Below are 16,288 nucleotides of genomic sequence, written 5' to 3' on the forward strand. Positions count from 1 at the left end.
TCTCTGACCTTCATCTCCTGCCTCCCTTCTTCACTACCCTCACCAATATGGACTGGACTGGTCAGGGCTTGACTTGTGGGTGAGATCACTGCGAATCCAGCAACTATTTCTCTCCTTCTTTCTCCTTCCTTCTTCTCCTTCTCCTTCTCCTTCTCCTTCTCCTTCTCCTTCTCCTTCTCCTTCTCCTTCTCCTTCTCCTTCTCCTTCTCCTTCTCCTTCTCCTTCTCCTTCTCCTTCTCCTTCTCCTTCTATTCTCTTCTCCTCTTCTCTTCTCTCCTATTTTTATTTTGTCTTATCTTATGATATTTTTCAGCATTTTCTGCAAATAGATGGTGCAGAGTTGCCAGCAGTGACCAAAGTGCTGCTCATTCCCCTGCCGAGCGCCCACACCGGTTGCCAACAATCCCCTTTCCGAAGCACCACGCCGCATCCCAGCAGCGCCCGCCTGCCCCCTCGGGAGCTTGTCTAATTGAATACGCCGCGTAACGTGCTGCTAATTTGGCAGCTGTCAAAATGAATTATAATTTGTGTTGTGTTTTTTTTTAACAGCACAGCAGCGGGGGCGAGAAGCGCTGCTGCTCGCCGTGATTCCGCTGACTGTGGCCGTGGTTTTCTTCCCATCCCTGATGCAACCAAGAGCTGATGAAGGGTTTGAAGGGGACTGGTTTGGGTTTTCTATGCTCTCACCCCACACTTCTACAGTGTCACAGCAACAGCTTTGTGTCCCCTGGCCATACACCAGTTGTTTTTATCCATCGCCAACCCAACGGGAGCCAAGCGCCCGCTCCTGCAGGGCTGGAGCTCAAGCAAAGGCCTCCTGGTACCCGGCGTAGGCTCTGCAGTAAATCTTGCTCCCTGGACGTAGCCTTTTGGTAACCCGCAGGAAATATTTCAAGCTTCCGAGATATTTGTTGTGTCTCCTGGGAGGCGGAGGGAGAGGAGCCTGAATTTCTTTTTCCTGCAGGGAGGAGGCGGCTCCTACATTTTTATCATCGTTCGTGCGTCGCCCCGCTCATACCTCGGAGCAAGTAGGAGCACGAAGGTGTAAATCAACATCAACCAAATAAAAAATCCCCTGTGCTGAAGGTGCTTCCAGAGGAGGCCCCTTGAGGCCCAGCTTGGGCCATCCCAGCTTGGGGTGACCCCGTGGAGCTTCCAGCAGCTCAAGGATGGGTTCCCATCTGCTGGAGACCTCCTGGCCAACAGGGATCCAAGGGGAGCTTTCAGAGAAGGAGAAAAGGGAGCAGTGAGCCTGGGCCACGCTGGGGGCAAAAATCATGGTTGTGCGTCCTCCGAACCTCCCGAATTTCCCCGTGTCAGTAAATGGCATCTTCCTACCCTCTTGGGCTCCCGCTGCTGATTTATGATCGCTGTAATGAAAGGTGCTGAACAGGAATGAACTGCGTGGCTCCGAGTGATTTACCGAGACATCTCCATCCCTCTCCTTCCCCTCTCATTTAATTTAGTGGCAGGAGCAGGTTTTTTGAACACCTTGGAAGTGACAAGGATTTCATTGAGGTTCCCAAAGGAGTTCGAGGCTTTCCCTCTCGCTTTAATAATAATAATAATAATAAAAAAATCTCTTTGTTTTTTCCCAAACCACCAGGGCGAGCCGAGCTGCGGCGCGCCGAGGAAAGATTGAAAGCATTAATAAACCCCAGCCCGGATTTAATGAAAGGCAAAAGATTTTGAACAGAAATCTCCGAGCTGATGAAAGCGGAGCCCGGACAATGAAGATTTATTAAACAAAAGGCTGCCAGGATCTGGGGAAAGATGATTTCTTGAGTTATATCGCTATACACACGCGGTAACTGCTGAGGAATTGAGTGTGCCCATTAAAGCCGAGAGCTTTAAAGGCGTGCGAAACGGGAAGCGATGGCCAGGAGTTTGCTGCCGTGTCATCAGCACCACATCATCGCTTTTGCGGTGATGGAGATGTCCTCGGGGGGTTCTGGGATGACTGCAATAATCACTTCATTCCTGGGCCTCTCTTTTAAATCACGTCCCATGCAGGAGGCTGGGCTGCGGGTTAATGGGTGAGTGCTGATGCCACGAGCGGCCGCGTTTGTTATTCCTGCACCTCCTGGGACAGCAGCAGGGCAAGCGAAGCAGAAAAAAGAAGAGTTAAGTTTTGCTTGGAGCCCCCAAATCCTGATGTTTTCCCCAGTACCAACAGCTTTGGGATCCTGGCTCAAACTTCTGCCCTGGGTCAGGTCCCCCCCCCAGTCCGGGGGCAATTAGAGGCTTTCTGCAGCACGTTAATGGATATAATTTACTATAAATGCAATTAAATAGCAGCCTTCCCCTCTTTTACCATCCTCTACCTCCTGTGCTCACCCCAGACCCCAGCTCAGAGATAAGGCTGAGCTTTCCCCTCGAAGCCTGGGAAGGCTGAGCCATTTGTACCCTCTCTCATATTAAAGGGAGAGAAAATCGGGTGATAACTTCAGAGCCCCGGGAAATTTTGGGCAGCAGAGCACGAGTGGAGAAACAAGAGGAGCAGCCTGCTTTGAAGAGGAGACGTTTATTTTGTTTGGAAAACAAAACAGACAAAAAGAAAGAAAAACAAAACGAACAAAAAAAAAAAAACAAAAACAAACACAACATCACAAGCACCCTAAACCCAAGCAGCCAACCCAAAAGCTCCGTAAATCCCAAACACGGGGCAGACAGCACTTTGGCTCATCGCTTTGCCAACCTCTGCTAAAAAAATGTGTGCTACCATTTCTACAGCAAACATAAAACCCGAACTAATCAGTACCCCTATTTTTATTTTTTTTTGGGGGGGGGGGGGGAACCTGGGTTTAAATCCTAGTTTTGGCTATTGGGGGCGCTTCTGCATGGACCTTTTCTCCACCTCACCACCAGAAACAGCATCCAGAAACACCCAGCCCACACCGTAAATGGTTTAAAAAATTACCCTAAGAACAAAAAAATAACCCACGGTGGACACCTGCCTTGCGTGAAGACCGAGAAGAGCACATGGGTCGGGAAAAGAAACCCAAATATTCCCAAATCTCACAGCGTCACAGAGATTGGGGACATGCAAGCTCATTGAGACTAAGGGCAGCCCAGCGAGGGGGCTATGTACAGTATGGTGCAGTCCCTCAGGCACCTGCTCAGCTCTTGCTTTGCTAAAATCCTCGACCCAGGCTACAAAAAAACACAGCCACAGCCCCAAAACAGCTCCTGCTGCCCGGCTGTGAGCACCCCAGAAGGGAAACCCCTTCACCATCTGGGAAGGACCTGAGCTGAGGGGCCCATCAGCGTGCTGCTGGCTCCACCAGCCCCAAAACAGCAGCAGGGCTCACGCCGATGCCTCAGCTATTGCACTTGCACAGCATCGAGGCCTCTTTTTTCCCCTCTCTGCCCCCAATGTGCACAGGCTACGGCTGGGCAAGAAGCTGGCACAGCCAGGACGGCCGCCCCAGATAAAAATCAGCGATAAAAACGGAGAGGAAGAGGTTTGGGGATGGTGGTGGTTGTTTGGGACCGCTGGTATTGGTCTACCTGGGAGGTGGTGATTGTCTTTGCACATTTGTTTTGCTCCTCCTCTTTCCTGTGCTTATTAAATCACTTTTAGCTCTCCCCGTAGACACAGAAATTGGAGACGTAAATACCCAAAGCCATGAGGATGTTGGTGGAGGAAAACCCCAGCTCAGTCCCTGCCCTTCCTTGGCCAAGCTTGACACGAATCAGGGCGATGCTTCTGATCAGAGCTCCCGCAGGCTGTCCGAGCATCGGGAGAGAGGTGGCACTCAGCAAAACTGTCCCCGTGCCTGGGGGATGCTGATGGGGTGCACGGGAATGCCACGAGTGAAGCTGATCCCCGAGGAGTGGGAGAAAAGGGGAGCAGGGTGAAGGGACAGGAAAATCATCCCCTGTCCAGCAGCAGAAATAAGCTCAGCTGGACTGGCCCTGCTCAAGTTCCTTGGTATCATTTGTACCTTGAGGTGTGGAGTGACACAAGGAGCAACCGTTTTAAACTAAGAGAAACTGGATTTTAATTAGATAATAATTAAAGAAGAAATTCTTTTCTATGAGGGTGGTGAGGCCCTGGCCCAGGCTGCCCCATCCCTGGCAGTGCCCAAGGATGGATGGGGCTGGGGGCAGCCTGGGCTGCTGGGAGATGTCCCTGCCATGGCAGGGGGTGCAATTGGGTGGGTTTTAAGGTCCCTTCCAACCCAAACTGTTCTGTGATTCCATGAAGGGGTGACCCAGGGGGGACCACAAACGTGTTGGGGGCTGAGCAGTTTGTCACAGCTGACAAATGGCCCTGTGACCACACTCAGGTGAAGGAAAAAGGAGGAAAAAGTGACTGAAAAATGAGCTGCACCGAGGACCTGACAGAAGCAGGAGGAACCCGTGAACCCTCCGCATCATTTGAGGGCTCGGCTAAGCCCTGACAGCACTGCACCACCTCCTGAGAAGGCCGTGAAGGTGATGTGGTGGCGTTTTGGCACCTTGGCATCACCTCTCTGTTTTCCTCAGGCTCCCAGCTGGGTCTTGCTCCAAGCAATGGGGGCTTGGTGGAGGTCTACTGGGCAGACTGGAAGGCTCTGGAGAAGGTGACAGCTACAAATATACCCAATGTCCTCCCAGAAAAGGGCAACAGGGACTCAAATTAACAGCCAGGCCTGGCATTTCCAGTGTAACTAAAAACCTGCTGCACAAGCAGCAGTGCCTGGGGGCTCCCAGGGGCTCACCTGCCTGCTACAGGGATCTGGATGCTAAAGGACGGCACCAAACAGGCTCAGGGTCCAGCCCACCGAAGCTGGGAGGAGTGTAGAAAAGCACCACGACATGATTGGGCTCCTAGCAGAGAACTGGGTCAGCTTTTCAATTAATTTAAATGGAAAAGAAAAAAAAAAAAATAAAATAGTGGGGGGGAGCAAAAGGGGTTGCATAAAAAAAAAATGCAACCTTGCACAAAAATAACTGCATCCTCCCTCCGTGATCCATTCCAGGCAGGTTCCTGGAGGAGGCTCTGTGATTCCCAGGAGCTTGGCACAGCCAAGGCCTCCCCTGTTATAAAAACAACCCCTCTCCGGGAGGATCCCCTGCTGCCCTGCCCTATAAAACCATAAAAAGCTCCCTGCAGAGAGCCCCCCCGGCCGCTAATCCTCCTTCGGCCTCTTCCTCCAGCGGGCCAGGAGGGGCCCGAGGCTGTTCCAGACCTCGGTGTACATCAGAGTCCCCACGAAGACGAAGGCTGTGCCCAGCCAGTGCCAGGCCGTGAAGGGGTTTCGGAAGTAGAGGATGGAGAAGATGAGGCTGACGAACTTGCGCAGCGTCACCACCAGCGTGACGGTGAGGGAGGTGCACTCCGTGGTGAGGATGAAGACACCGCGGATGCAGACGTATCTGGAGGAGAGGGGGGAGGTAAGGGGGTAACGGGGCTGAAAAGGGAGGGTGGCCCGGTTTTTGGGAATGTAGAATTTGGGAAATGGATAACCCGAGTTTGGGAATGGAGGAATTTAAATGCCTTTCTTCACAGCTCAGTGTTTCTGCAGCTCTGAGCCCTGGGGACACCCTGAATCTCACAGACTTCTCCTGAGTCTGCTCTGGGACAGCAGCAAGAGTTGATGCTTAAACAAAAAGTTACTGGCGTGCAGCTTTTACAGCTTCCCTAGCTCTGTGGCAGGTGCTAAAACCAGATTTCTCCCTTTACACCTGGCAGCGGATCTGCAGCAGTCCCCTCTCCTCCCTGAGGGGGCACAGATTAAACCAGGAGCGTGAGCAGCAACAGGGGACAGCGACCTCCCAGCAATGAGAGAAAACTGTTAAGAGGGGACTTGGACTGAAGGGTCCCTTTTTCTAGTGCATCTTGGGTTGATCAGCCTTGCAGATCTGTCCTCGCTGCCTGGGAGACTGCCCACAGATAGAATAGCTCTCGATCTATCCTAGCTAGCAGAAACGCTGAATTTTTACCAGCCAGACTGCCCGTGGGGAGCTGGTGGCAGAATTCCATCATCCTGGAAAAAAAATTAAGCCCCGGGTTAAATCCCACTCTGTATTTTCCAAGGGCTACACAAATACCGGCTCCTAAATGCAGGGAAGGCTCCAAGGGCACAGCATCCCTAGCTTCCCTGCCCCATTTCTCCTCTCCCATCCTGCCAGCTCGTCTCAAGGTGCACATGGGAAGGATACTGAGTGATGACGTTCATGAGGAGGTAGAACCACATGATCGGCATTGTCAGCCCAATCACCGGGATCTGGAAGGGCTCTGTGGAGAGAAAGGACGAGGAGATCTCTCAGCATCAAGGATTTCGGGAGAAAATCTACCTGGATTTCAGGAAAAAATCTACCTGCTGTAGTCACGGCTGCCTGGACGTGTGTGTGAGCTGGAAAGGAGCAAATAATGCAAGAGATGCAAGGAGAGAAGTTCCCTGCTGCTCACGACTGACCATGATGGGATTAGAGAATTTGAAATGTGAAAATTTGAAAGGTTTGAATCTCTGACGTGCACAACTTCTGGTCTGGAAGCTCCCTACAGCGTTTTCCAGAGGACAGAAAGGTCCAACGAGAGCAAGGGTCCTCCTGTGCAACACTCACCGGACTGGCTGAAGAGAACGGCGTGGTGGTAGATGTTTGGGGCGAGGAGGAGAAAGCCAGGGAGTGGTAACGCATGCTGGAAGGCAAGGAAAGACACGATGTTAACAGATTATGTGAGTCCACACCACTTCTCATCCAGGGAATCCAGCCTCATGCATCTCCGTGGATGACAGCACACATCTCACAGCACGATTTGGATTTCTGCCCCAGGATTTCTGCCTGTCTTTAACTTGTCCCACGCACCTACAGCACCAAACTCCTTCCCTCTGGGGAGCAAAGGGGAAGGATGGGACCAAAAGCAACCTACTACAGCCCAGGAAGGGGTCTGCAGACCACATGGAGCCGAAACCACTGTTTGAAGTGGCTCACAGAGCTGCCCGGATGGATCTGAGAGCAGGATGGGAGGGAAAGGGGCTCTCAGCAGCTCTGTCTGCCCAGTTAAAGGAACAGAAGAGACCCCGTGACTCACGTTGTAAAAAAGGGCCTCTTTGGAGTGCTTCCCGAACCGCTTGTACAGCGTCTCCTGGAAAATCCCCATCCTGGCAGACATGAGGAGGGCGAAGGTGAGCGCGGCGATACCTGGAACAGAAGCACAGCCTTATAGGATTGTTTCAGCACAGCATAGCTCGTGGTAACCAGCTTGAGGATCCCTGATATTCAGGTTTCAGTGAAAGAAAACAGTGACAGAAGCCAAAGCACTCAGCTGGCAAGATGGGCAGGAAACTGATCATGGTCTCGGGGACATAGGTAGGTTATTACAAGGGCTGAGATGCCAAGACTGTTCTGCAAAGGATCAGCTCTTAAAAAAAAAAAAAACAAGGACTCAGCCCTGGCCAGCAGAGTTGGTGGGATACCAGGGACACGGCTGTTGGCACTACTGACAAAACATCAGGCCCAGGTTCCCTGAAAAGCCACCAACAAATTGCTTTTGAAGGAAGAAATACAGAAGGTATCTGCAGAAAGCTTCCTTCCTTACAAGAACAGTTACTTTGCAGAAGCCCTGCAGGTGCTGCGTGTGATTTGTTGGCCAAATGAAGAGTGTCTTTGTACAACGGTGCAAAGGAGTGCCACAAAACCCCATTCTTTGGGGATCAACACCCACTAGAAGACAAGTATAACTTAGTATCAGTGCAGGGACTCACTCCACAGTCTGTTTAGCACAACCCACGTGGCCACGGACATCAGAGAGCAACGTTTTGTCCATATCCCATCAGGGCTGGCCGGAGAGACAAGGAGCTCACATACCTAGCAGCCACCACAAGAAAACGTGGAGTCCATCCTCTTCGTTTAAACTGGAGTCAGATGCCTGGGGGAGGGAAACACAACACAGTCATCGTCAGCTCCCACAGCCCTGCAGCTCATTCAGGCCCGCCTCTACCTCGCTTTCAGCTTGCTTCTGCTCCAAGCAAGCCCAGAAAGCAAAGATTGCCCAAGGTCTCGCGTTCTCCAGTCACTTCCCCAGCTAAACAGAGGTGGTAGTAACTACAGCATGCTTTGTTTGCCACCCTGTTTTCAGGAACGAACCAGATTCCAGCTGGAAGTGTAAATGTCTGATCAAGAAAGGAGATTTTCTTGAAGAAATGCCCCGTTTTGGCCAGAGATTGAACTCTTTAACAATAAAATAATCAGTGTTGCTTAGAGATGGCCCGTTAGCAGATTTCCCTGTCCTCATTTCAGGGCAGGCATGCAGGGAAGAACAAGCAAACCCAAATCCACGGTGTTACACACAGATTTTCTTCACTCCCTCCTCTTCTCCAAGCACGCATAACTTTATTTCAAGGCTCACAGAAAGTGACACTGGCTGACAACAGGTTCGGAAAATTCCGAAACCCAGAATTTGCTCTCTTCTAGGATAAAGAGAGCCAAGAATTGAGTTCCTTTAAGAGTTTTGGTTAGGATTCACCTGCTCCTAATTAAAAACCTGAATAACACAGGAAAAAAAGGCATCAATAATTAAATTAAACCACACAACGTGTGTCCTTTTCCTCCAACCCACAGAGCAGGAACAAGTGCTTTCAGGAAGCAGACCTAGAGCTAGGAGACATCTCGTCTCACCATTAATAATCAGGCAAAGGAAATTACTGATGAAGGTGCCCAGGGCAGCTCCTCCTGTCAAAAAGGTTCACAGCTGTGACCTCAAGCCCCCTCCAAACCTTACCACTTGCTTTGCAGACATGAAAGTGCAGGTGAAGATCCCCACGGAAACCAGGGCTATGGAGGTGTACTTCGACATGCTGTACCTGCGTGGAGGAGAAGAGAGATGTCAGGGACCCAGCCCAGCCTTGCAATCCTCATTTCCTTCTCCTTTGCTTGGCGTTTTGTTCCATTACACCAGTATAAACTTGGGATAATTGGCATTTATCCAATACCTAACACTGCTGGGGACAGAAGGCCAACTTATTCCAACAGCACCAAAAAAGAAGCTTTTGGACCAAGGTCTCTGTCTGTGGCAAAGAACCCACGCACCTCCTCCCACAGGTATGGGTATTTTAGAAGCCAAGGTTCCCTGACCCTCTTCTTCCTCTATCCTGGTTTCTCCTGCTGTGCCCTATGTTATATGGCACAGAATATCCCCCTGGCCATTTGGGGTCAGCTGTCTCCACTGTATCCCCTCTCAAATTCTTGCCCACCCCCATCCTGCTCACTGAAAGGGAGGCAGAGTGCAAAAAAGAGAAAGCTTTGCCACTGTGTGAGCACTCTCCAGCATTAGCCAAAACATCTCTGTCACTGGCACTGTTTTAGCCACAAATCCCAAACACAGTACTCTGTGGACTGCTACAAAGAAAGTTAACTCCATCCCAGCCAGATCCATCCTCGAGGAGCAGTACTGGGATGAAAAAGGACGGAATAGAGCTAACATTCTTGTCTGTAGCCATGTTTAAAAGCTCTTTCTTCAATCTTTAATCTTTAAATGAAGGAGTGAGGAGCAGTGGGAGTGCAGAAGAGGGAACTGCTCAAGTCTGGGCACATCTCTGTGCCCCAAACTCCACATCAGTCCAACAAGGATATGTACCAGGAAAGGGTAAGGCTCTAAACAGCAGCCAGAATTAAGGCAGTGGCAGTGCACTCCCTGATGGTGTAAGAAAGGTGCTGATGATTTACCTTTTTTTCAAAATGATGATACCGAGAGCCATGCTGGCTATGAGAGAGCCCTGGGAAAAGAAGAGAGGAGAGGGAAAAAAAAACAAAACAGGTCAGCAGGACAAAATTCCTTGGACTGAGTGCCTGCCCCAGAGAAATACCACGAGCAACTAACGTAAAAACACGAAGAGAAATGCTAGAAAAGGTTCAGGGAGACTGACAGGGTGGAAGGAGTCTGGCTTTGGCTAGAAGGAAGGGAGAAGTGCAGCTGGGTGGCTTGGGAACAAGGATGCTGGAGCAAACACCCTGTCTGGCGTAGTTCTTTTTAAGCTCTCTTGGCTGCTGGTATCTCAACCCTGTGATATGTTGTGGGTGAACAGCCCCCCCAGAAGATTTCGCTATTCCCAACAGCCAGGGCTTCGTTGTCTTTGGTTTTATGGATGTTTCAGCCACTCAAATGCAAATATTTAAGTGAGGATGTAATTTAATAGCATCAGCCAAAGCAGAGGCAGTAACAGCTCACGTGGAACTAGGCCAAATCCATCCTCTCTGACCTGAGACACGTCACAAAGGCTCATACACCAGGACATGAACCGCTTGGACTGGTCATGAGGTGAAAGCGAAAACTTGGTCCCTTTGGCCAGCAATTCAGCCCCTCCAACGCTGACAGCCAGAGCCTGGCCTTGGTTCTGTCACTGTTGCTTCTCCATCACTTTGGGAAAGATGAAATCTGTTCCAGCTTCTGTTTCCTCATCAGTCCAGGGACGTTACATTGACATTTAAGGGTCAACACTGTGAAATAAAGCTTGAAGCTGAACCTTCACAGCAAGGGTGCTCTCCCTACAATTGAGTTGGAATTTAGTTTTGCACAGGGTTTTGCTGCCCTCCGAGGAAAAAGAGGGTGAAAGAACGTATCCATCAGGGAAAGTGCTTGCAGAGACGATGGGAAGAGACATCACGTGAGATGGGACAGGACAGCACGGCAACACTCACCGATCTGAAGATCATGTGCAGCGGCATGGCGATATTTAAGTTCAGGGCATAGTTATTCACCACGCTGACAGTGAAGAACATGGCCACCATGATGAGGTAGTACCTGAAATACAGAGTGGGGGTCAGCAGAAGCAGCTCACGGCTGCGCACGTAGCTCCCTGGGTGCTGGGACACGCGTTACAAACAGGTGAAGCGGCACAAAGAGAGGTCTGGAGCTGAGCAGGAACCCCCTTGGCTCTTGGGTGTGTGTTAATGACTCACGAGGAGATTGATCTGGTTTGGATATAGCAGGGAAGCCCTTAAAAAGGGAAGTGGACTGACACACACTGGCTCGGTTTGTGCTAATTGCAGAAGCAAAGGGGAACCGAGAACACCCCAGCTGGAATCTCTTAGCACGGGCTTCCCCCAGACCTCTCTTTCCTAAGGACAGTGGCATAAAACAAGGCTTGAATTGAAAGAATTCAATTTTTGCCAGCTGGCATCACAACCCTGCATGAAAGAAGCCATTCAAACCCATGCTGAACACCTCCACGGTCCCAAACCTCTCCTACAGAGCTCCTTGCTGTGACGCAGCCACAAATGGCACTGAACTCGCCCTCGGCTTTACCAGGGAAGAGAGCATGAACGCACCAGGTTATTGCCAGGACAAGGCAAGCCCTGACAGAGAAATGCAAAAGGAGATTTCCAGTAAACCTCTCCCTCCCACGCCCATTGCAGCAAGCCCCAGAGAGGCTGCAAGCTCATCAGACTTAGCAAACTGTACAAAACATTGCCCTGCGCCTTGGACAGATGCAATCTGAGGGCAATTTCCTATTAAGCGTTCTCAATAAACCAGGAGTTCTCATTTTAACAGGCACGACAGGTTCCCAGCGAGGCTTTGCGAATGGGTTTGGACAGGATAAACGGATGAGGCGTTTTATTAAACACTCCTTGAGATAAATAACAGATAGGTGGCCAATTTGCAACAAGCCAAGGCGTTGAGATCCACCGTACCTCATGGGTATGGCCGGCCGCTTCCTCCCGAAGTTGGCTTCGAAGATAAAACCTTCCACGGCGATAAATAAGAACTGGGAGAATGTCACGATGTTCCCGCATCCTGGAAACTGCCTGCAGGTGAGGAGAAAGATCACAAGGATAAATACAACGTCACAGAGAACACGCGGTGTGCTGGGCTGGGATAACAACGGGCTGGGCAGCTCGTGGTCCCACAGTCGGCCTCAACCTGGGATTTTGTTGCTTTATCCATCCAGGTTTTCCTGCTGCTCCTGTTACACGCCTCCCTGCAGGGATTTCCTCACCCCCACTCGTCTGGATGCGTGTGCAGCAATCCCAAAAACTTCCCCTGCCGTTCCCAAAGAGGAAGCAAGCAGCCACTCCCTCCGTGGGGTGTGTGGTGACACGGGTGAGGAAGTGAAAGAGGAAACTGCTCTGATCGGGGTCTGTAACTTCCCACCATGGCACAGGGTGTGAACACACAACATCAAGCACCCCCGTAACCATCCTGGGGCTGGATCTCCCTTTTTCTCATGAGGTAACAGTTCTGTTAGGGCTCTCTCACTATCTGCAAGTTGCTGGGCTCGGTACAGGCCAGGTGAAACAATGTTTTTGCCTGGGAGGAAGAGAGCAGGATTTCCATGGGATCTTTTTCCAGGATTTCCCACAACAGCTTGGGCCCGCTTTCAATACACCCCAAGGGCTCAGAGGAAGCTGTGACACGTCAATAAATCTGAAAGCTCGCTGTCATTTGCAGCGGGGGGTACGGCACCTTCCTCTGGTGCCCCAGCCTGAGCGCAACCCTGCTACCCACCTGCCAATTTTCATCTTTCTCAGAGATTAATTAACCCCAGAGATCAATTAACCTCAAGACTTCAATGCCTGCAGCGTGGCTACGGGGTTCAAAAGTTATATGGGGGAAGAGAAGAGAGACTGAACTGCAGACAGGGGCCAGGCCACGGGACTGTAAACCTTATCTCTGTAGGAAAACAGAAAGCAAGAGTAAACTTGGAATAAACCAAGACAGCTTCCACGCACCAGACTTTGTTTCTTCCCAACCCACAGCCCCTTGCATCCAGTCACTTGCCGTGTCTGTGGCCTCACGTTATCAGGAGTGTTGACAGAGGGTTGTATTTTGACTGGTAATAAAAAGGGCAAACAAAAAAAAAAAACAACAAGGCTGTGCCTGCCCGTGCCTTTGACTCATAATCCTAACACTCTGATAGCCTTAAATGCCAAAAGGCTGCATCCATCAACCAAAGATTTGCTCTCGTTGTAGATAACTGATGGGGAGCCCTCTGGAAGCAACGCAGAGGAACCTGGAGGGAATTGGCTCCTGGTCACATCGGTGGGGAGCAAAATGGAACAACCCCGCTCCTGGGCATCAGTTTGGGTCATGTTAATGCAGAGTGCTCTCATTTGGGCTGAGTTCAGCACATCTAAATCGCTTTTCCAAGAACGATTTCTGTAGAAGACTCCAGATTTCATACAGAATGCCTTCCATGGCACCTGCAGAAGAGCAAGACACCCCCCAAAGTTTGCACCACAAAGGGAAGAAACCCCACTGAGCTCCATCACGCAGAGCCTCAAACATCTTTGCAGCGAAGATATCTCCCAGGGACACAGCTTCAGAAGGCCACGTGCACATCGTGGGCTTTCTAACCAGGCCTGCATGCACACCCCACAGAGCTCTGGCATCACAGCTCCAAGACAGTCCCCAGGGTGAGCCAGGAAAGCACACCAGAACATATAAAACCTGATTTTTTTTCCTGCTTTCAACCCCTTCCATAGCAATAGAAGCCCATTGTTTCTTGTCCTCTCTCCAGAGCCCAGCAGAAAAAAATTATTTTGTCTTGCCCGCAGCCGTTCTCCACGCATTTAAAGCCTTTTGTCTGTCTTCAGGCACTTCTAGACTAAACAGTCCTCATTCCTTTGCTCTTTCCACATAAATCCTGAGCAAATTTCTTTCAATTACCTTTGTTATTCCCCACTTGACTCTGTCTGGTCACTGCCTTTTCCTGTGATCCTGCTCCAAGACTTTCTTTGTTACGGGCAGATTCGTTTTCAAGCGGGACTTCCCCCTCCAGACAACAGCAAGACTCAAAGAAATCAGCAGTGTTGCCCCATTTTGGGGACTGAAGGTGAACAAAGGCAAGGGTGGGGCACAGGAACTGGGGAAATTTCTAAAGCAGACGTGAGGCAATGCTCAGGAGATGCTGGTGTGTGGAAAAGCAGCTTTTCCTAGGTATCTGCGATTGGACTTTTGGGGTTTTGATACCTAATTGGGACTTTGAGCAGAGCCAAATGGCTCGTTTTTGTTTTAATGTCTGCAGTCTGGTGGCAAGCAAATGGATAATCCCCAATCCAAAGCTCTCTTTAACTTGTGGGGGATATTTCATCTCCCTTGCTGAGGCTGAAGCACAAAGCAGGCAGGAAAGGCACAAAGCTTAGAGCAATCCCCAAGAGGAACGACGTCTTGTCAGGCATGGCGTTTCCCTGCAGGATCACGGAATCATTAGGGCTGGAAACGAAGATCTGCTTCTTGATTTTGACTGTGGAGAGATGTGGGGCCTCACCTCACAGGACCCACATCCAGGTCTCCCGCTTTGAAGCAAGTAACCCCACCGCTGGCTTGGCACATCCAGGCTCTATTTGGCACTCCCTTTTTCCTCTAAAGATCTCTAAAGATCTGTGATGATCGCCTTCTCCAAGCTGCACTGGCCTTTGTCCGTCGGGGTTTGGAAAGGGATGTGGTGCCCACATAGACTCCAAACATCATCCCCTCTCGGTGCTCAGGCTGACCCCAAATACCATCCCCTCTTGGTCCCCAGCTAGACCCCAAACATCATCCCCCGTTGGTGTCCAGTTGGACCCCAAATATCATCCCTTCTTGGTCCCCAGCTAGACCCTAAACATCATCCCCTCTTGGTGCCCAGTTGGACCCCAAACATCATCCCCTCTTGGTGCTCTGCTAGACCCCAAATACCATCCCCTCTTTGTGCCCAGATTGACCCCAAATATCATCCCCTCTTTGTGCCCAGATTGACCCCAAATATCATCCCCTCTTTGTGCCCAGATTGACCCCAAACATCATCCCCTCTTGGTGCCCACACATACCCCAAAAACCACCCCCTCTTAGTGCCATTGACCCCACCAAGGAGCCCTGGGGTTTGGGCCCGCTCCCCAAGCCGTGAAGGCCCCCAACCACCCCCTGAGGGCCGCAGACCCCCTCAGGCCGCCTCTGAGCCTCCCAAATCCCCTCAGGCCGCCTCTGAGCCTCCCAAATCCCCTCAGAGCCCCCAAAATCCCCTCAGAGCCCCCAAAATCCCCTCACAACCCTCCGGGGGCTCCGCAGCCGCCCCCTCCCCACCCCAACGCCCTGAAACCGAGGTCGCTGCGGCCTTCACCCCAGGGGACCCCCCTTGCCCCTCGCCACCCCTCCTGCCCTAAACCTCGCTCCTTTCCGCCCGTTTTACCCCAAAAACCTCTGCCCCCCCCCCCCCCCTCCACGTCACCTGGCCAGCAGCTCCAGGAACACCACGTTGCTGCAGCAGCCGCCGAACACCAAGCACACCGCCGCGGCCGGGTGCATGGTGCCGCCCCGAGCAAGGAGGCACCGACCCCGGCCGCCACCGCATCCCGGTCCCGGGCCGAAGCCCCGCTCCTGACGGTCCCCGGCCTCCTCCTCTTCCTCCCGGGAGCCGGTAGTTCTCTCCCCGCCCGTCCTCCGTTTAACGCTACCGAGGATCCGGCGCGGAAAAGACTACAAGTCCCAGCGGCCCCCGCGGCGCCTCCCCGGTTCTTCCCGCTGGTGGTGTGGCCGCGGGGGGTGATGGGAGTTGTAGTTCTGAGATTGGGGATAATGGCGGAGCGGGGCCTGATGGAGGGAGGGGAAAAGGGGGGGAGGCTCAAACGCCGCTGAGGAGGTGTCGCCGATGGGTTTTGGGTTTAAATAAAAAAATTATAGCTTAGATGAGAAATAGGTTGCCTGATGCCTGTGGTGGAGCCTCCCAGGAGGCCTGGCTGTGCTCCCAGCCCACAGGCAGCCTTGTGAGAAACGTGGGATTTGGGTGCAGAAGCAGCAGAATTGGGTCTGAGGAGGGGAAAAATTGGGAAGGCTCTAAGGAGAGGAGAAGGGAGTAAGAAGTGGGCAAGCGGTGTCATCAGGGTGGTTTGGGGACCAGCCAGGACAGCGGCACCGGGAGGTGCCAGCTGCTTCACGAGGAAGATGGAAAATAAAAAATAAAATTTTTTTTTTTGAAAGAAATAACCAGTTCTGCTTGTATTTGTGGCCGTGACCCTGCACACATCGAGGTGGGAGAGCAGGGCATTGCGGTGCTGGAGGTGCAGGGTTTGGATGGGATAGATACTGGTGTGGGGACAAACTGCACCCAGAGGTGCCATGCAAACCCCATCTGCAGTGATGAGTTTATTAATTTGCCTTCGTGTCTTGGCACTTCGGCTTCAACAGGATGAAGACACTGTTGTGTCAGTCATCATAAAGCCAAGAATTTAAACAGCACGACCACTCCAAGGATCCTGCCCCAATATATGGACTCTCCAGTCTGACATGGACTTCTCAGTAGGACCTAATACAGTACCTATGGCACCTTCAGTCTTTGTCACTGATAGATTGTGTTGTTGCCCTATAACTCCTCATCCCTGC

At 51.5% G+C, this 16,288-nt stretch overlaps 1 protein-coding gene across 1 annotated transcript; it reads right to left on the minus strand.

Annotated features, from left to right (window-relative positions):
- Positions 1–2,505: 2,505 nt before the first annotated feature.
- Positions 2,506–15,320, minus strand: SLC35B4 (solute carrier family 35 member B4). Its single transcript, XM_082756070.1, has 10 exons — positions 15,138–15,320; positions 11,623–11,736; positions 10,630–10,732; positions 9,658–9,707; positions 8,714–8,795; positions 7,801–7,861; positions 7,025–7,134; positions 6,556–6,631; positions 6,151–6,226; positions 2,506–5,364 (listed from the first exon to the last, which is right to left on the minus strand). Exons 1-10 carry the CDS (start codon positions 15,212–15,214, stop codon positions 5,118–5,120), a joined length of 996 nt encoding a protein of 331 aa, XP_082612196.1. The 5' UTR covers positions 15,215–15,320; the 3' UTR covers positions 2,506–5,117.
- Between the last annotated feature and the right edge of the window lie 968 nt (positions 15,321–16,288).

Source organism: Aythya marila, assembly GCF_965140915.1.
Source record: "Aythya marila genome assembly, chromosome: 1".
In the NCBI taxonomy this organism is placed as follows: domain Eukaryota; kingdom Metazoa; phylum Chordata; class Aves; order Anseriformes; family Anatidae; genus Aythya; species Aythya marila.